This window comes from Gasterosteus aculeatus, chromosome 16 (genome assembly GCF_964276395.1).
Source record: "Gasterosteus aculeatus chromosome 16, fGasAcu3.hap1.1, whole genome shotgun sequence".
NCBI lineage: Eukaryota > Metazoa > Chordata > Actinopteri > Perciformes > Gasterosteidae > Gasterosteus > Gasterosteus aculeatus.
Genome location: NC_135704.1, coordinates 17,103,998 through 17,123,616, shown reverse-complemented (window position 1 = coordinate 17,123,616; position 19,619 = coordinate 17,103,998). Strand labels below are relative to the sequence as shown.

The 19,619-nt window shown below is 47.8% G+C and overlaps 1 protein-coding gene across 2 annotated transcripts in view; it reads left to right on the top strand.

Moving 5' to 3' along the window:
* The window catches only part of vwa8 (von Willebrand factor A domain containing 8), a 40,271-nt gene that overhangs the window by 5,361 nt on the left and 15,291 nt on the right, over window positions 1-19,619 (top strand). For both annotated transcript variants that reach the window (XM_078090494.1, XM_078090493.1), the window contains exons 5-30: window positions 2,425-2,592; window positions 2,866-3,030; window positions 3,313-3,362; window positions 3,443-3,551; window positions 3,638-3,742; window positions 3,841-3,969; window positions 5,161-5,295; window positions 5,493-5,570; window positions 6,903-7,063; window positions 7,267-7,380; window positions 8,383-8,566; window positions 9,109-9,186; window positions 9,281-9,396; window positions 9,512-9,612; window positions 9,744-9,850; window positions 11,205-11,276; window positions 11,924-12,000; window positions 12,957-13,032; window positions 13,480-13,615; window positions 14,132-14,251; window positions 14,369-14,574; window positions 16,147-16,298; window positions 17,750-17,858; window positions 18,103-18,241; window positions 18,500-18,687; window positions 19,616-19,619. The exon at window positions 19,616-19,619 is cut by the window's right edge and continues 116 nt beyond it. In XM_078090494.1, the coding sequence (XP_077946620.1) occupies window positions 2,425-2,592; window positions 2,866-3,030; window positions 3,313-3,362; window positions 3,443-3,551; window positions 3,638-3,742; window positions 3,841-3,969; window positions 5,161-5,295; window positions 5,493-5,570; window positions 6,903-7,063; window positions 7,267-7,380; window positions 8,383-8,566; window positions 9,109-9,186; window positions 9,281-9,396; window positions 9,512-9,612; window positions 9,744-9,850; window positions 11,205-11,276; window positions 11,924-12,000; window positions 12,957-13,032; window positions 13,480-13,615; window positions 14,132-14,251; window positions 14,369-14,574; window positions 16,147-16,298; window positions 17,750-17,858; window positions 18,103-18,241; window positions 18,500-18,687; window positions 19,616-19,619 (3,079 nt within the window). The remainder of the gene's footprint in view (window positions 1-2,424; window positions 2,593-2,865; window positions 3,031-3,312; window positions 3,363-3,442; window positions 3,552-3,637; window positions 3,743-3,840; window positions 3,970-5,160; window positions 5,296-5,492; window positions 5,571-6,902; window positions 7,064-7,266; window positions 7,381-8,382; window positions 8,567-9,108; window positions 9,187-9,280; window positions 9,397-9,511; window positions 9,613-9,743; window positions 9,851-11,204; window positions 11,277-11,923; window positions 12,001-12,956; window positions 13,033-13,479; window positions 13,616-14,131; window positions 14,252-14,368; window positions 14,575-16,146; window positions 16,299-17,749; window positions 17,859-18,102; window positions 18,242-18,499; window positions 18,688-19,615) is intronic.

The following is a 19,619-nucleotide window of genomic DNA, read 5'->3' as shown; positions in this document are numbered from 1 at the left end:
AAACCGGTGAGGTTCTTTTAATGAAACTACCATATTTATTTATATAAATGTTGTTTAATAACCCAGCAGTGTGCTTTATTCTTCTGGAAATGGACACACGGTTTGTGAAAAGACATCACATTGAAGCTCATAAATGGGGCTGGTAGGACAGGCAAAGACCTGGGATGTGGTGTCATATAATAAGACACACTGCTCACACCTTGATTAAATATTGGGTAGTTGGTATCGTGGTGTTAAAATACTGCAAATTTAATTAAAACCGGCACCGACACTCGATCCAGCATCGGCCCGACACCAGATATCCGTGTCCGTGTGCCCGCGGTTCTAAATGCTCTGAAGGATTTCATACGGTGACATATCAATACTTAATCCTGTTTCCTGTGGCAAGGGGACAACCAGCCGACTCCCTGAGGATCATCTACCTCCCACCCCCTCAAAATGAAAGCAGGTGTCCATTGTTTCCATGGAAACGGCTCATGAACAGATGCAGCATTATTGGCGCCTCTGATAGGTTTTGCTTATTTCTGGTCCTCCTCAAATCAGATGGAATCCCGTGCCGTCTAAGGAGGTGCGTCTTTTCTCACCACTGGATTTTTGTGTGTGTTGGTAAGCGCCTGTGGGATTACCGAGTAAACGTGCACATTACGGCGCTTCAGCCTCATTTCGCGCGATGGATCGAAGGCGCGCGTGGGTGCGACTCAGCGAGCGGCCCTCTCGGAGAACGGTTTGGGTGTCGTGGGAGGTGTTTGTGTGTTAACTAGGACGTGGCGGTATTCCTCAGGGCTCTGTGCTCATTTGGAGCCCTACATTCAAACCGCCCCTGTGCCTACTGTGCTCCTCGCCCCCCCATTCGCCCACTTCACTCTCGTCTCTTTAGTTCTCATTCTTTCTTTTATGCATGTTATATTTTCGAGTGGTATGTGGGGCCGTTTGACTCAATCACACCACACTTCAACCAAGACCCTGTTAAGCTTCTCAACCGTGGTGCCCCCCCCGACCCCCAATAGTAAGCCTCCGCTGAGTTATCCTCAAAAGGAATAAACTAATTGGTTACACTTTCTGGGTACCATGACGGTCACGTGTAGCGACAGTCTTCTTTAAAACCAGCCCCCCACTTCACAACGGCTCCGTGGACACTGTTTGAGGACGTCATGGACAAACCTCCATGAACAGAACTGGAGCGCGTTGGGCCCGGTGAAGAAGTGTCTGGTTTATTAAAGCAACGGCAGAAACGAAATTTGCACCGGCAACCAGGTATTTTGGCCGTACACATGGTTGATCATGTGACCTGAAGTGAATCTGGATAAAGACCTTAACATATCATCAGCGTAGCGTTTAACAAACGGCTGCAGGGAACAAATGTGAAAGCTTAAATCTGTGATGAAAAGCACGTCCGTGCGTGTGCCAGAAATAGTTAATTACTCTGTGTGTGTGTGTGTGTGTGTGTGTGTGTGTGTGTGTGTGTGTGTGTGTGAGACCGCAGCATCACATTTCATTTGGGATGTTTACTTCCCATTTAACTAGACCCCTCACTTTGGAAAATACAATAGAATCTATCTAATCTATATATTCTGCTTTTAATGCCAGCTGGGTTGGATTTTTGTTTTAAAAGCTCACCTGAACTCATTCAGTCTAGGTCTTATTTGCACAGAACACTAAATGACACTCAAATGTGCAAAGCTTCATATATCACTGTGGACCTTTCACTCTGCACACGCATGCTCCTAATCCCTTCACTACTCTATTTATACAACTATCTAAAATCTCATCTCCCAAAATTTTCTGGGGAGGTTTTTACACACTCCGTGTCTGTCAGAGAACAAGGCCCGTCTGTGCCCTCCCCGAACCTCCCCCTCCGTCTCGCTCACCACCCTGCGTCACTTACATTTTTAACAATTATCTGATTATAGTGCTGGTGCTGAAAATGGATCAAGAGTTAAATATAGAGCATCTGGTCCTCACTATAGTTTTCTGGCTGTGCTTCCCCCACAACCTGCCACGTATTTGCATCCTCACCTAATTACATGGCCACTTGCTCTGCGGTGCAACCAGACAGCTAGTTTCCTGCCTCTTGACGTCAGACGGGCTTTTTGATTTCTGCAGAAATGTGCGTCTACACAAAACGCACACACGCGCTGGTGAAACCGAGTAGAACATTCCGAAAGACGCTGCGAGTTTGGTTTGGAGGATGTTCTGAACACAATAAGCTGAGGACATCCTCAGGAAGGCTTTAATGGCGAGCTCTTTTTATCGTGAGAGCGGTAAGAACTGAAGTCTCAGTCACATCGCTCTTTCTGCACGCAGGGCCAGAGGTCGCGCTGGACAATGGAGCAGCAGATTTCTCCTTCTGATTGTTTAGTCTTCCCGCCACATCTCTGATTCTTTCTGGGGTATTGATTGGGCTCCTCGTGCTCGTGTCCCCAGTGTGCCGTGAGGGCGGCGACCAAAGGCCGGGTCCTGGTCCTGGAGGGCCTGGAGAAGGCGGAGAGAAATGTCCTGCCGGTGCTCAACAACCTGCTGGAGAACCGGGAGATGCAGCTGGAGGACGGACGCTTCCTCATGTCGGCCGAGCGCTACGACAAGCTGCTGCAGGTCGGAGCCGCGCGCCGGGCCTAAAAGTCCTTCTGCTTTTGAAATGGATAGATTACGGTGCTCCTTTTTCAAGACTCCTCTGTTCTTGGGAGGCCGCAGTCGGTTGAGCCTTAAATATCCGAATCTTCACACTTGAGCAGTGGATTTTCACACCACTCCTACAGAGCTTCCCTTGTGTTAAAATGCCGTTGCCATGAATACTGTGTATGTACTTTATACACGAGGATGTGCATAAACACGGCATCGGAGGTGAAATGTGTAAATCGATTTTAGGATCACACCACAGATGAGCTGGACAGCTGGAAGATCGTCCGGGTGAGCGAGGACTTTCGGGTCATCGCTCTCGGCCTCCCCGTCCCCAAGTACAAGGGTAACCCCTTGGATCCTCCTCTCCGCTCTCGCTTCCAGGCCAGAGATGTCTATTACCTTCCATTTAAGGTCAGTCTAAGAGTTAAAAGTGCTTTAGGGATAAGATAAAAGCAACTCGTTCTTCCCAGCATCTCATTTTCATCGCCTTGAATAATAATAAATAAAACACGCTGTGGAAAAACTTTGCTGAAACGACATTCTGAGAAAAAAACATTCCCTGTAAATCTTCTCAGGCAGCTCGTGCAGTAAAAACTACCGCTGTGTTTTTCTATTATATCATTTGCTGCTTGTGTGGATTTTATATCGTCGGCCTGCAGCTGAACTCGTCTCTGTATGCGGTTTTCTTTTCAGGACCAGTTGGAGCTGTTGTACACAGCTGGACCAAACATCGCTGCAGAGAGGTAATCAATTTGCCAATAGTGTTTGACTCGTTATCATGAGCCGTTAAAAGTCTCAAGTCCTGGAGTGTACTTTGTCTCAGGGTGTCCCAGCTGCTGTCTCTAGCCACCACGCTGTGCTCGCAGGAATCGTCCGACCTCGGCCTTCCCGACTTCCCTGTGGACAACCTGCTCCCTGCGCTCCATGTGTTGGTGAGAACAAAAGCCCATCGAATCCTCCTGACGGCCCCTTTTTAGAGCGGGAGAAAAGACCTCTGTTGTTTTATGTGTTGTTGCAGAACGCTTTCCCCATGCTGTCCTCCCAGCAGCTGGTCCAGAGACTTTACCCCTACAACAGCATCCTGGGAAAGGATGGACGCGCCGCTGTGGAGGGCGTGCTCAGCGTAAGTCCAGATGTGTTGTCTCCGTTCATCACACGTGCGACCCGTCACTCGGAGGCGCTCACTGTGGCCTCCGTGCGTTCCGTGCTGCTCTCTCGTAGAGATTTGAGCTTCTGGACGGTCGCCGTCAGCCAGCTGCCAGCGCCGTTACGAGCGTCTCCAGGGCGACGGACCGTGAGGGCCGCGCAGATGTCTCGTTGCGCGTCGCCGACAAGGACGTCACCTTTCAGGTACCAGTGTGTGACTAGATTATAGAACCTTTATTAATGAAGTGTGAAACCAAAGCCTCAATCTGTGTCGCACACCTGCTGGATTGAACTGAAATGTGGAGCTTTCTTCTCATAGTGAATTCTGCTTAAAATACATATTCTTGCCCTTTTATTATGGAATCAGGAATCAGAAAACATTTATTTACCAAAATATGCCAAACATACAAGGAATTTGTCTCGGCGGTTAGTGCGCGACAGTAGACAGACAAGACAACAGTGCACAAGTAATAAAATAAAGTAAAATGAAATGCTAATGCAATGGGTTAGTAGAATAAGGCTATGGGTTAGTGTAAAACAATGGAATAAAGTTAAAAAATTTAAATATTAAAAAAGTTAAAAAGAAAAATATTAAGCATAAAGTGCACTATTTACGCATCTATTTAGAAAATTCCGGTGTAGGCTGCTTAGTGTTTGGAGCTATCAGCTTCAGACTTCTGTTGTTTTTGGTGGTTCTCTCCAAACCCACAGTGTGACGCTTTGCACTATTTCGTTTTCTCACAAGGCCTTAAGGATCATCTTGAGTAACTGAGCCACGATTCCTGGGAAGTGTGTAATGACTCCCATACATTAAAAAAAATGAAATGCTCCACAGTGCTACGAAAGCAACAAAAACGTTCCACCGGGTACCTTTTTGATATTTTAAAAGCATTTAAACAGTTAGACAAGGAAGTTGGTCTCTATTACATTATCTGCTTTTGAACGTTAGTTCGGTTTGGTTTAGTTTAAATAATCCGATTGTCCCCGTGAGTGGGGCTACTTGGCCTTCATCGCATCCTGACATGTGATTGAGTCACACATTTCACAGGGACGTGCTTTGTCCCGTGTTAGGCCACACGCACGCAGGCCGTCTTATTCCGGCCGAGGGTCTCGAAGGATGGTCTTCATCAGCCAAGTTAGTGAATGAGTCCTTGTGTCAGAGCAGAGATTTGATCCAACAGCCAAATGCAATCTCCAACTCCTGTTCACCGTTTAAGGTTGTTTCTCCTCTTACGTGCAGCGCTGCGTGTCCCATGGATTGTTTAACAACACGTGGTTCAGTCCTTTCCAACCGATGAGTCTCGGAGTTATTATTCCAAGTGATATATTAGTATCACAGCCTTTACAGGATATCGAGGCTGTTCACGGCAACCTGTCGTCTTCCCCAAACTTCAGGTTCCAGCGGGCGTCAAAGAGACGCGTCCACCAAACAGCAGCCTCGCTTTCATCAGCACGCCGAGCCACTCGCAGCTGATGGCTGAGATGATGCAGTCGCACATGGTGAAGGACATTTGTCTGATAGGCGCCAAGGTAGCTACGCCGTATCCAGTTGATTCACTGCCTGTCTAAACTGTTTTATTTACTTGTTTACCTAAAGAAAACATCTGGCACTTTATTTATATTTTTTAATATTCAGATTGCACTTAAAGTCAGTGTGGGAAAAAATGCAAATGCCAATCTCACTGTAAAAAACACTTTGTGACCTCTGGCCTTTCTGTACTTTCTAGGGTTGTGGCAAGTCGGTGATAGCCAGAGAGTTCGCTGAGATGCTGGGTTACAGCATCGAGCCGCTCATGCTCTACCAGGTAAATGGAAACAAGTCTGGAGCTTCCTGCACTCGGGTGGGGGGGCGAGGTTATTCTCTGAGGGGGCGCGTGTTAGTCACAGCTCGAAGGGGCGGAGGGAGCAAATTGCCTACAGTGAGGAAGGGTTAATTTAATGAAAGAGGTCGATCTTAACTCGGGTCCATGAGGAGGTCCATGAGCTCCAAACAGGGTTTTCTCCTCAGGAGTCACACTTAACCAAAAGCACATGCAGCATAATGAATGCAAAAGATTCTTTCCCCGGCTGGCTTCACAATCAGTTGTTTCATTGCTGCCCGTCTGCAGAATAATGGACGTTGAAGGTGAGTTACACTTGTTTGTAGCGTGTAAGTTGTAACTTGAGTAAAATAAAGCCAGAGAAGGAACTCTATATATCTCTGGGATAAAGACAACGGTTTCACCAAAAATAAACCCCGAAACATGTGGGTGTCATTACCTCTGGCCAGCGCACAAACCGACTACTACAATATAGTATATGTATGTATGTGTATATATATATATATGTGTATAAATACATACTCTATATATAGCTCTGTCCATGTCAAAGCTCTCAGAAAACGTGGCTGTGTGTTTCTTGTGATTTTTAATTGCGAGGAATCCATCCGTTTGATGATTGTGCAGGAAACGCGTGTGTGCGCTGGAGACTTTTTACTGCATCGTGCTGCGGCTATTTTTAGCCGGCTGAGGTCAGGGGTCACTTGTGCTGCGGGAATTGTGGAATCCTGCGCCGCTCGGTTCATCTCGTCAGCTCTGACTTTTGTGAAAACAAGTGGTCACGTGAGGCTTCAGCAGGAAACTGCGCCTGTTAGTCCCTCAATAGAGAAAAGACGAACAATTCTAGTAGCTAAAGGGTTTCAGTGTAGCAGTCAATCCTTGTTAAGAGTTACACATGTGCATCATATTACTATTACAGCATTATACAGACAGTGGGAATAAGTTCCCACCCTCGTACTCCCCCGACGCTCACATTTGTGAATCCTTGCAGCCAGATTACATTTTGTCTTCTGGATTCTTGGTTTTCGTGTTGTGGAGAGTCACCGCCTGGAACAAATGGTGGAGGTCCGCCTGTCTTCCCTCCTCCACCCTCCGTGCCCGCCATGACGCGGCAGCGCGACGACGATTACGACAGCCTCCGCCGCTCGCACATCTCTCGATATTCGTTCTAGCAGATGACGCAGGGAGGAAAACAATCATCACCGCGGGACGTCGAACGAGCAGCAAACTGAGCAGCTTCCAACGTCGCTCTCAATCCCGTCACCTCCCTTAACTTTGCATTTCCTCGTTGCCGCTTCCTTCCTCCTCTCCCACTTCCAGGACATGACGGCCAGGGACCTTCTCCAGCAGCGGTTCACCCTCCCCAACGGAGACACGGCGTGGAGGCCGTCGCCCCTGGTCACCGCTGCCATCGAGGGCAAGCTGCTGCTGCTGGACGGAATCCACCGGGTCAACCTGGGAACCCTGGCGGTTCTGTCCAGGTGCTCTTTGGTTTGCTCTATTTACTCAGTGAATTCATTTTAAGAATGCTGCTACTATCCTGTGTGTTTCCGTTGCGTTCCCCACTGCTGATCTGCGTGAATCTCTTTTTAATGAATGCATTTTGTACTGTAAATAACAAATACATTGAAACACACAAATATCGCACACTTTTTAACTTATTCCACTGTGCTCTGCGTCCCAGGTTGCTCCACGACAGGGAGTTGGATCTGTACGATGGGACCAGGCTGCTGAGGTGGGACAGATACCAGACCCTAAAGGAACAACTGCAGTTCAGTGACGAGCAGCTGAAGGAGAGGTACACACACACACACACAGAGGCGTGTGTTGGGAAGTGTGCGTGTGTGCGCCTCCCCGCACTCTTAAAAACCCACCTAAGCTGGCAGGAAGGATGTATGTGGTGGGGCGTCTGTGCTGAAATAAACCCACTTCCTCTTCCTCCACTCATGTGGCTCTGAGAAAGTGTGTGAATGTGTGTGTGTGTGTGTGTGTGTGTGTGTGTGTGTGTGTGTGTGTGTGTGTGTGTGTGTGTGTGTGTGTGTGTGTTTATTTGTCAAGAAGGATTTGATTGTGCACCACAATACAAGTTTGAGTTTTTATCAACTGCAGCATTTAAGTTTTCTGGAGTAGCAAAGATGAGACGAAGTGAGAGAGATACAAATCATCACGAACCAGCAGGTATCACTGATGAATACGAGGGGTAGTTGTAATGCTTGGAACAATGTGGTTAAAGAAGTCGAAGATAGTGTTTCATATAGCTTTTAGCGGTATTTTTTTACAAGCTAAAAATGTCAGAAATATAAATTTATTTCAACTACAAATTTCCGAAAATCCCTTGGAGTGTCTTCAGTCGCTAACACAATACTATTCTGTGTAGTTTGAGCAGATTAAGCAAGCATTTTATACGCATTAAAATGAACATCTTAGCTTGTTGCACCACATTTATCCAATGAGCCGCCTGACAATATAAGAGGAAATATGCAGAATAATTGCCTTTTTTTTAAATACAACAAAAAAAGCCTCAGTCAACTGTCTTTTTTTTTGTTGTATTGGTAAATAATTAATATTATCAAAGCGGTTGAGTTCAGCACGTAACAACAGGGATAAATTAGATTGCAATAAATCGATTAGATCGACAGACGATTTAAGTCTTACTTTTGAGCATTTGAAAATAAATACCAGATGCAGCACAAATTCAACTCTGAGGCTTACGAATCAACCAACTGTTTAATTCAGCGAAAAAGAAGAAAGCACAGTCTGACAAGACGTCGTGCAGCAGCCATTCTGTGTGTATTCGCAGGTCGGTGTTCCCCATCCACCCGTCCTTCAGGGTGCTGGCTCTGGCCGAGCCCCCCGTGGTGGGCGCCGGCGCCGGCAGCAGAGGTCAGCAGCAGTGGCTGGGCCCGGAGCTGCTCACCATGTTCCTCTACCACACGGTCAGCCCGATGGCCGTCGCCGAGGAGATGGACCTCATACAGGGACTGGTGAGACACGCCCGCTAATCACATCCCGTCTATTGGAAGCGAAGGAAGCCCGAGCACACGGCCTCCGATCCGCAGGAGGGACCCGTGTGCACAAACTTCGTCCAACCGATGAAGACAGTTTAACGACGGGGGGAAGAAGCGGCCGTTGTCTTCATCCAGGACTTGATGCTGGGATGGGACGTTTTCTTTATTGGCCTTTTGTGGAGCTCAGGCAACCGGAGTTTATTTTTCCAAATAAATTGAGACTTGGCAGCGACACTGTAATGTGTAATGTTAAACAACGTGTCGGCCTCGCACACAAAGAGGAGGTGCTGACCTTGTTTGGCGATTCGCTGCAAAGTCGCGTGGTTTGGTGCACCCGACGTGCGAGCCGGTCTGAGGTTCTCGGGGGGGTTGAACGTGGGCCAAAGGAATCTCCAGTACGGTCGACTTCAGGCTGGGATGTTTGCTTTCAGTAGTTGATTACTCAAAATGCACTTGTCTGCTCGCGTAAACACCCTCCTCTTCATCAGTCCCTCTCATCTCGTTCCCGCTCTCTTCAGGCCCGCGATGTTCCAAAAGAAGCGGCGGAGCAGCTCCTGCACCTCACACACAGTCTGCGCAAGACGAACGACCCCACGGTGAGGGCGTGTGTGTTTGCATGCACTCACTGCTTTGTTTACACGTGTGTGAGTAATGTATTTATGCACGATGTGTGTGTGTGTTTGCCTCCAGGCACAGTCTCTGGCCTCTTCTCTCTCCACCAGACAGCTGCTGAGGATCTGTCGCCGTCTCTCTCGGTACCCCGAGGAGAGCATCGCTCACGCTGTCAATAAGGCTTGTCTCTCAAGGTACACATTCACAGTCCCTGTGTTTCTTAGCGGGTTGTGGTGCACTTTTTCAGAAAGACGCTGTGTGATTGTGAGCACCGGTGATGGAGAGTGTGTGTGTGTGTGTGTGTCTCAGGTTCCTGCCCAGCCTGGCTCGCTCCTCTCTCGATAAAAGCCTCGCCGACTGCTCCATGCAGGACACGGCGGATCCATCTGAGCACCTTCGTGACCTGAGCTGTAAGTCCCTGTTACCAAATACGTCTTTAGCCACTCAGAGTTTCTGCTACATTTAATAGAGTTTAAGAGAAATTAGCGAATGAGCTAAAGTGTCGGTTGTCGGCGTGGGTGCATCTCCTTTGTGTCCCCAGGTTCGATAAAGGACGGCGTGTTGACTATTGGCAACGTGTCTGCTCCCGTCCACAGCGCCACTGAGAAAATGAAGGTTCCAGATGTGCTGTTCTACGATAATCCCCAGGTAAAAAAACACAACGCAGTCTGTTTCACGTGAGCAAAAGTGTGTGATTGGGCGAAGACGTTTATTTCCAGAACCTGACCCAGATTTTAAGGGACACAAGGGCAAAGGGGCCGGATCAGAAACAATAAAGAATAATCCCCTGTGTTTTTCTTGTATTTCCCTCAAAGCGAGAGGGATCGCTGTGTGTATTCTTTACCACACCGTATCCCTCGCACAGTGCAGCCGCGGCGCGGTGAGGTCACACACCACCTCGGATCTTCTCTTTGCTCATTCTTGTTGTTTTTAATATAACTCACTGTCCTTGTTGCAGTGTGTGACACTATTTCATTATGAGGGGTTTGACTTCTGGCATTAGTAGTTTGGATCCAGGGCCGTGCCCTTTGTTGATGCCTCTTGGCTCTTCTTAGATACACTGGAGTCTCACAGATGTGTTTTTTTTTCTTTTCTACTTTGGAAAAGAAGCCCATCTGACTTTTAATCTCCTCTGTATTTCTCTGTGTGTGCAGCAGGAAAACAGGTTTTAATAACTAGTGTTTTTACCTTTTTCTTTGCCCCCCTCCCTGCTTTTATTGTGGTTTGTTGGTGGCGCTACACGAGGCAGCTCAATGCACATCCAAATAATTGCTTTTTTTTGCCTCTGATGCCTCCTGATTTTTTTAATAACTGTCTTTGCTTTGCTTTGATCTGATTTGTTTGATCCAACTCGGATGGTGTTTTTAAGTATGGCATCCTGACAGTGCCCTTATTACAGGAGGATTCATTTATTTTCTTCAAATGTTGCCATGCACATGGAATAGAATAACACACTCATTACAGATTTGTTGGAGATTTAAACTTTGCTGTGGTTTCTAAACTAAACTTAATGTTGACCGTGATATTTTATACGGTGCACCATTGAATAAAAACATTTCAAAATGACACTTAAGAATAAGAAAGAAAGGTCCAAAAAAGGGCCATTCTCCCATCCTCCGGTGGCTCAATGTGACCCTGATTATCTCTTTCTCACTCTCTGGCCTGATTCTTCTCTTTTTAATTCTCTGCGTGCTCGTGTCGCAGACTGAAATAAAAGTGGCTGAGATAAGAAGAGAGCAACGCCGTTGCCCTACTTCTTTAAATGACCCGTTTCTGTCTCCAGAGCGGAAGCACGGGTGTAAAATCATAGGAACGGAGGGGAGGGAAAGCTAACTTCCCAATTTTCCACACAGGCTCAAGTGGTTTTAAGATGAATTTTTATTTATCTTGCAACAGGGACAACAGAAGCCTTTTCATAACATGTGAAATGCGCCCGTCTGGGTTCAGTCAAGTCCATGCAACTCATTTCTTCCCCCTGTTATCTGTTTAAATCTCTCCGCAGCACATGATGGTGATGGAAGACATGTTGAAAGACTTTCTTTTAGGAGAGCACCTCCTCTTGGTGGGCAACCAGGTGAGTGACGCATCGCAGTGCTTCTTGAGTGCAACGCAAAGAGAGCCCTGTTTGGACTCGTCCTCGGGAGGCCTCGTCCAATCAGGATCACTGCTAATATTATCTATCTATCACATATTCTCTACATTCATCTCAGCAAAGGGCCTCGCTGAAGAAGGCCTCACGTGTCCGTCAAGGGAAGAGTTATGAAACACGCTCCCTGCACACACACACACGCTCACAACTCTCTGGAGGGACGAAGGAGGGGACGGGGGGGGGGCGGAGTGAGCTTGCAGCACTTCCTTTTGGGGGACAGTCTATGCCCACAGTTGGGTCTGTGATGTGCAGTGTTAAAGGGGGGGGGAAGCAGGACCTGTTTTATACCATCTGCACATTGTGCATGTGCGGGGATGTTTATCGCGAGCACGTGAGGGCGACCGAGTGAGCGAGGCTGAGACTTTAGGAGGTGTCACAGCGGCTCAGTGGACGCCAGCGGGGGGGGGGGGGGCATCAAGCAGGGACGCGCCCCCCCCAAACGCACCGAATGAACACCTCTTTACTCGCTTCACAGCCGACGTTACTGAAACAACACTGAATCAATCGGCTGAAGAGGATTTCATTTGATTGTGCTGCTTGGTGGGTGAATTGTTGTGTTATTTCTTCCGTAGGGCGTCGGTAAGAATAAAATAGTGGACCGATTCCTGCACCTCCTGAACCGGCACAGAGAATACCTGCAGCTCCACAGGTGAGGAGGAGGAAACGCTTCTATGGCCAAAGGATGTCTCGAGGACGTCACGTTGGGCAACTAGATTGTTCTTCTTTCCATACATTCTATTGTCTTTTATAATATCCTCCGCTTCTCCTGGCAGTTTCTATTTGGTCCCCCTTTCCTACGTTCAGGGTCACCGTTTCAAACTTTCTCTGAATGGCTTCCTCCAAAACAAAAAGCGTTTTTTATAATTCAATTTCTTTTCGGCCGCCCATGTGGATCCAGCTCGCATGTTCATGGACGGAGTTGCTCACAAGTGTGTTATCAGATGTTTAATGGGGGATGACCTATTATTATTGCATTAAAAGTTCAAATACTTTAGAATCTCCCTAACAGGAGGTCAGATTCTAAAACAGGCCAAATATATCTACTGTGGTCAGTAAATTATGACGCATCTAAGCCCAAATAATCACATGTTTCTTTTTAGTTCTTGTTTTTCTCAGAGGAACAAAGAAACTATTTCAGGGAGATGTGAGCAGCCAGCGTTTTCGCTTACTCCCCTGCCAGCCTTCCCATCAAAGGGGGTCAAACTATTTTGGTCATGGGTAAATTAGGCCATCCTTCACCACAACAGGGACTTCACATGCCCATATTGGAGAGTCGGAGACCATACGAAGAAGTCTTTGTTACCTCGGCTCCATCTCCTAAATGCAATTTGGCTTGAAACGCGTAGAAGCAACTGCTTCCTCCACTCGGCCGGCGTGTGCGCTCAGCTCGTCAAGGTCTTGTGAAAGTCGCAGTGGAGCTTGCGTGTGGCCTGGTTCGCTAATATTAGAGCAGGGCAGAAGCAGGAGGCTTTTGGGAGCCCGTAACCAAAGGGCCTACAGAGATGTGGCTCAGAAAGAAGAGAAACCGGGACAGCTCCGGGGTCACACCTGGATTTGTCCCACCCCCCAAAAAAAAGACTGAAACTTGTGGTTTTTTTCACCCAGAGATACGACCGTCCAGACTCTGACCCTGCAGCCCTCCGTCCGAGACGGCATCATCATGTACGAGGACTCGCCACTGGTCAGTTCAGTCACACGTTTACATTTACAGGATCATTCTCTTCCTGTGTGCGTGGTTCATACTTTAACCAACGGCTCTTTGGTCAGTTAAATGCATTAAAAAGACATTTTCAGTCACCGTTCCTGGAGCTGATGGCATTCGGCTGCCGGTCAGGTCTTTTTACGGCAGCGCGTTCATTTGGCCGTCTCTTTTACGCCAGGTTAAAATATCAATGTCCAAACGAAAAAGGCTGTCGCTCCTACCTTAACAGGTGCAAGAGGAGAGAAAGGGGCCGTCCTCTCATTCCACTCATAACTGGCCTTTAAAGGGGAAATTCCTGTTTGCACTTGTCATTTATTTACATAGTTGTCTTTCTTCCTTTCCAATGGTTATTATAAGCTTTCTACCAAAGAGGAGCCGCCTGCCACTATAAAGCGTGTGTGTGTGTGTGTGTGTGTGTGTGTACAGGTGAAGGCAGTGAAACTGGGTCACATATTGGTGATTGACGAGGCGGACAAAGCTCCCACTAACGTCACCTGCATCCTCAAAACCCTGGTGGAGAGCGGAGAGATGATCCTGGCCGACGGACGCAGAATCCTCTCAGGTGCACACATTCTCTCACACACACACACACACACACACACACAGCACCTTGACGAAAGACACGTCCCAGATACAACAGAAGCGTGACCATAAGACGGACGAGTTGAGGATTGGATGTCCCTGAAGACAAACACGAGTAAAACATCAGATTTAAAGGAGGCTTAGGATGAGAGCCTTTATGGAGAGGCATCAGTGGGTTCTGGATCGAGCTGCTCCATAAACAAGGATATTTTCCATGCCGTCCCACGTAATCGCGGTAGTCGCTGACGGCTTCTCGATTCGCGAGAAGCTCTTCCTCCCGGAGGAATGTAAACACAACCTTGGGGCTTCATAAACACAAAACTTGAGACAGCTTCACGATGCTATCGGGGGGGGTGAAGAGGTGAGCGTGAAAGAGAGACTCAGTCACACGAACCAAACCTGAAACCGAGGCAGGAAAAAGGAAGCACGAGAAGTCGTCCGTTGTTGTGGGTTTGCTCGTCATGTCGCGCTGACCGCGTCGGTGTCTCCTGCACAGATCCCCGAGAGGCGGAGGGGAGGCCCAACACCATAGTCATGCACCCCGACTTCAGGATGCTCGTCCTCGCCAACCGACCCGGTTTCCCCTTCCTGGGCAATGACTTCTTTGGAGCCCTCGGTACGCACACACGTGCACGACACCCACGTCCCGCAGCAGAGGACTGTAACATTTTGTGATGCGCGCTGGTGTCCGATGAGCCGATCCAACCGGGACTTGCTCTCGTCCTCTGCGCAGGGGACATCTTTAGCTGCCACGCGGTGGACAATCCGAAGCCCCAGGCGGAGCTGGCGATGCTGAAGCAGTACGGCCCCGACGTTCCCGACGCCACGCTGCAGAAGCTGGTGGCCGCCTTCGGGGACCTGAGGTCCATGGCCGACCGGGGCACCATCACCTACCCCTACTCCACCCGGGAGGTGGTCAACATAGTCAAACACCTCCAGGTAACTCCTTCTCTTTCCTTTTAAAAAAAATCGGTTTTGGCCTCGGACCATTTTTCTTGTTATTATTTCATAAAGATTATGTGACCTTATTCCTGCACTGCTGCTTTAATAATGCAAGAGGGTCCTCCCAGCACAGCTGGGACAGAGAGGGGGGGGCACGTTCCTGCCTCAGTGTAGAATGAAGAGAACACACAACATACACTGTTACACAAGATTGACCTTTTATTATAATATTATTTATATGTATTTTTATAACACATTCATGTCTAACACCGGTGTCCAAATTCTGTTTTGTTGCTTTTATTATACTGCTTTCTTAGTTTGCAGTAAAACAATATTTTAAATAGCTCCTCCTGGCCTTGTGAAAGGGAAAAAACAAAGTGTATATTGAGCTTGTTTCTGTAAAAGCGGCATGCATTCTATGATCTGGAGGAAATGTGCACAGCCTTTAGCCGGCGGTAGCAAACGGTACCCAGAAGAACAGGGTTTTGAGAAAAGGGAAAATCCGAGTTGAGCTGCAGACCAATAACTCAGTGCACAGGGACGAGCTCTAATGTTTGATTTCCCCAGCGGCCCCCGTGTTCTGCCGTCCCTCACGTCCACTATTGACACATGCAGGAGTGGACAGAAACAGGGGGGTTCAGTCCAGGTCTAAATTGCTTCAAGGCAACAGCCAATATTCACATTTGGTCATGAATGAAGCTTGGTTTTAACTCGGATCAATGCAGCCCGATGCTCTGGAGGTGCGTCTGTAACCAGGTGCAGCGAGTTAAAGGCCCAGCGACGTGATTACATTGTACATGTGGAAACGACGCCCCACGATGCAGCGCCGTCACTACGACCACTGAGCCGTCAAGGATTGGCTCGCGTGTACGACTGCTCTGTCTGTCTTCATTTCATCCTTCCAATACTTTGTCCATTGATTTGCACTTAAACTGGGTGTCGATCCGGATTCACAATCCTGTTGCCGTCAATAAAATAAATTGTTGTGTGTTGACATTTAAAATTCCGGATCTTCGATCCACTTTCCACTCCCCTTAATCAGGCTTCATTTTCTAGTCTTAAAGTTGTCAAAACCAATGACAAATGTCCAAAGTTACCAGCAGCACCTGGATAACGTTCTTGACAGTTTGAGAGCGTAGTCTCTTCTCTTCTCACGGCTTCTCCCTCTCCATTTTTCTTCCCTGTCTATTTACCAACCTATCGCCATAGTTACCGCGCAATACGGAACATTTATTGTGTCTCGCCGATTATTTCACAAACGCAATGCCTTCAGGGTGCCTCGTCTGTCGGCGCCGTTGCCAGAGTGGAGCGATGCGTTAACCTCGCAGGCCGCGTCCCGCCGTCGACCCCTGCTGAAGACTTTGTTGATTATGTTAACGTTCTTTCCTTCTTTGGCCCTCTTCGCTCCATCTTCTCTGCTTTTTCCCCTATTTCCCATCCCACTTGACACCCTCTGCGCTCCCTTCCTTTCCTTATCTCCCTGTCATTCCTCCCTTTTTCCTCCTTGACTACCTCCTCTTCTCTGCCTGGTTCCCTCCCCGCTCTCCTCCACCTCCTTCTATACCACAGAAATTCCCCGAGGAGGGTTTGGCCAACGTGGTGCGAAACGTCTTCGACTTTGACGCGTACAACAAAGACATGCGAGAGGTCGTCATCGAAGCGCTGCACAAGCACGGGATTCCCATTGGAGCCAAGCCCAGCTCCGTCAACCTGGCTAAGGAGTAAGGGAGGCGTCAGGAGCACAAGGCTGACACACACACGCACACACACACACACACAGTCACAGAGGCCAGTCAGAAAGCGTTAGAATACGACCGTGACCGTGTCCACGTTGTGCCTGTCTCTATTATGGATAACTAGTGCATCAAAATGCATCAAAACCTATACAAACTTTAGATTTTCAGCCTTATCGTAACAGAGAACAGAAAGATACACTTCATTTAACAAGCGAGATCCGGGTTTAGCCTTTTTAATCTAAATTTTAGGAAACACATCTTTTATTCCGCCATAAAAAGATTCCGGCGTATGAAGTGTTTCCTCAGAGGTCCGTAGAACTCTCATCTTCCTGAGGAGAACACATGTGGAACCCTTTCCCGCTGAGAGGGAGCTTGTCCGACATCCTTTTATGATTTTATGGTTTTTGTAACTTTTAGGAATGAAATCAAAATCGGTCACATTTGTCCTCTTTTAGTGATGTTCATTATGTAGATTTCTGTGGAAATGGATGCAAGCTTCCTTCTGTGCCGCCGAAGAGTTGACTGGTGCAGAAAGAAAATAGTTCCTTCGTGAAACTGCTCATACCTCAAAATAATGAAGATTCATGAAAGGCTCGACTGGCAAGAGGAAAAATGTTGTAAAAAGGTTTTATGTTGTGGGGAAGTGTCCCATTTAAACTTTGGGGCTGAAAGAATGAATACATGAATGGCGGACTAGATCATTCATATTACCTCACCTTTCCCATAAGATTATTTTCTAGTATCCACTACATTGTCCCGTCATGCATAGATTGTCTTTTAAATAAAGGAAAATATTTGTTTCTTCTGTCTCCTGTGGTTTTATTTGACCCTTTTTGAAAGATTTCATTTCATGAATCAAGTAACCTCTTGAGGGCAGAGCAGAAACAATTCTTTTTCTAGAAACAGGCTTTTTAAAACCCCATCTGGAACCTTTTATATCCCACAACATCTTGCTTACACAACAGCAAACATTTTGTCTCTTGATTTCCAATTTTGGACGTGGAAAACAAGATGTTTATGATTAGAGGATTGTCCATCGCGGTTCTGTGGCATCTTTCACTTTGCTAATAAGACTGTGGCCACAATCCAGCTGCGATTTGTGGGACAACCAGTGAACATCTGGCCAGACACAACGAGCCGGGACTCACTCACCATCACACAGTCAGCGGTCCCAAATTGGCTTCCCCCGCTCTAGAGAGCCGGATCACATTAAATCCTACGTCTGCATCTTGCGGTGGGCGTGTTGATGCACTTATAAGATGAGTTCATCTTATTTGAAGTTGGGATGCAGAAATTGTGACAGTGAAACCCATAATTCTCCAAAATGAGACATCAGGAAGCCATAAAAACATGCTCGCGGCACATATTTAGATCTCAGGAACTGCGCTTTGCACTTTTTACCATGCAGTTGTCACCATGTGACCTTCCATCTTCAGGTTGCCCCTGCCGGAGGTCCAGATGACGGGATACTGGACGATAAACCAAGTTGGCAACGCTCGGCGCAAACTGCTGTGTCCCACTGAGACGCGCCCCATAGACATAAAGGTAAACACTCCAGCAGATATTCATCTCCCGTCGCATAGGCCGGTGTTTAGTACTCTGATCTCAGCAGATACACAAGAACATGGCTTGTTTTGTACTTGCTGGATTGTTCCTATGAACCCACCGGGCCTTTTCTGCACCTTCGGCAGCTGCCGGAGAAAAATAATAAACAAGCCGCAGTCACTCAGTTCCATCAAGTTCAGGCCGTAAAAAGCATTTCCTGTGTGTGTGTGTCTTGTGCTTCCAGGGCCCCGCGTTTCTGCGTGTTCAGAGTTCCCCCTGCAGCAGACAGGAGAGCAGGGCTCTGAGTTTCAGCGAAGAGAAAGCCCACTGGCAGATTCCCATGGACGAAGTCAACATCATCTGCGACGTCGCCACCAAAGATGGTGAACACACACACACACACACACACACGGCCTCCGCATTCATCTAGGGACATGTTAGAGGATCCGGTAGGTGCACCACTGTGCAAAGCACACCTCCAAGTAAGGCTGAAGACCAGAAGCCTTTTTACAGGTTTCTAGTGGAAGCATTTGAGCTGTGCAAATACGTTTGGACGGGACGCAACTAACTCACCGATGGGGATCACAGAAAAGGCTCACAAATGTGTGGACTTAACGGTGACATGTGTTTTTGTGTTGCAGATGAGCTGTACGTGGCCACGTGCAACCCCGTGTCGCTGTACTCCATGAAGGAGCAGGGCGAGACCATTCGGTGCATGGAGCTCTACGACGTCTTCCCCCGGACCATCAGCGGCGTCTGGCAGCCGTTGGTCACCGTGGCGCCGCTCGGCAGTCCTCTGGACGGACAGGTGGTGCTGCACGAGGAGCAGGTCGGCACAAAAGCACGCACGCAAAGACACGATCACACAGTGGAGACTCAACGACTGCTTGTCTGAATCCCTCTGGGAAACGCGCACAGATCAAATGGTCTAATTCACTCTGGAGCATCGTCTTTTGTTTACTGACTAAGGTACAACATGTTAAGCTGCGCCGCGCTGGTGCTTCCACAGCCACAGATTCCTCACAGATTTGAAACATCTCTTAGTTTGAGTTTCTTAAAACAGTGGTTGGCTGCTGCCCCCCCCCCCCCCCCATCAGAGCATGTTTGTGACAGCAGAGCGTAAGAGAAGAACAATGAATGTCAGCCACTTCTCCACAACCAGAACACTTTTACAGCTGCTGCATATTAGGCAAGACGAGGACTTCTAAAAATACCCGGATGATGGATCATGTAACATCTGTCTAAAAGTGAAGAGCTCCAGACAACAGCAAGTTCATTCACAGGTCAACCTGTAACCCTGGGAAATCACTCACACACTCACACACACACACACACACAGGCATGCAGATTCGACTCGGATATGACTCATAAATTCACACACACACATACTACTGAAAGCATACAAAAACCTACAAATGTGTTGATCAAGGACAAAAAATATCCTCAAAGACAAAATGACGTTTCCCCATGTAGGGCGCACACACACACGCGCACACACACACACACACACACACACACACACACACACTCCCGCCACAGGCAGTGTATGTTTAGAATCAGGAAATGGGGTTTGCCTTCTCCTGTGAGGAGTGGGAGGAAAACAACTCATTGAAGATAAAAAGCCTTTTGCACACACACACACCGATGAATGCTATTGCTCCACTAACATAAATGTCGGACTCAAACAATTTCATTGAGGTCACATTTTATTGTGAAACCAGCCTTGCCCTGACATTTCCTTCCGCCCTCTCCCTCAGAGTA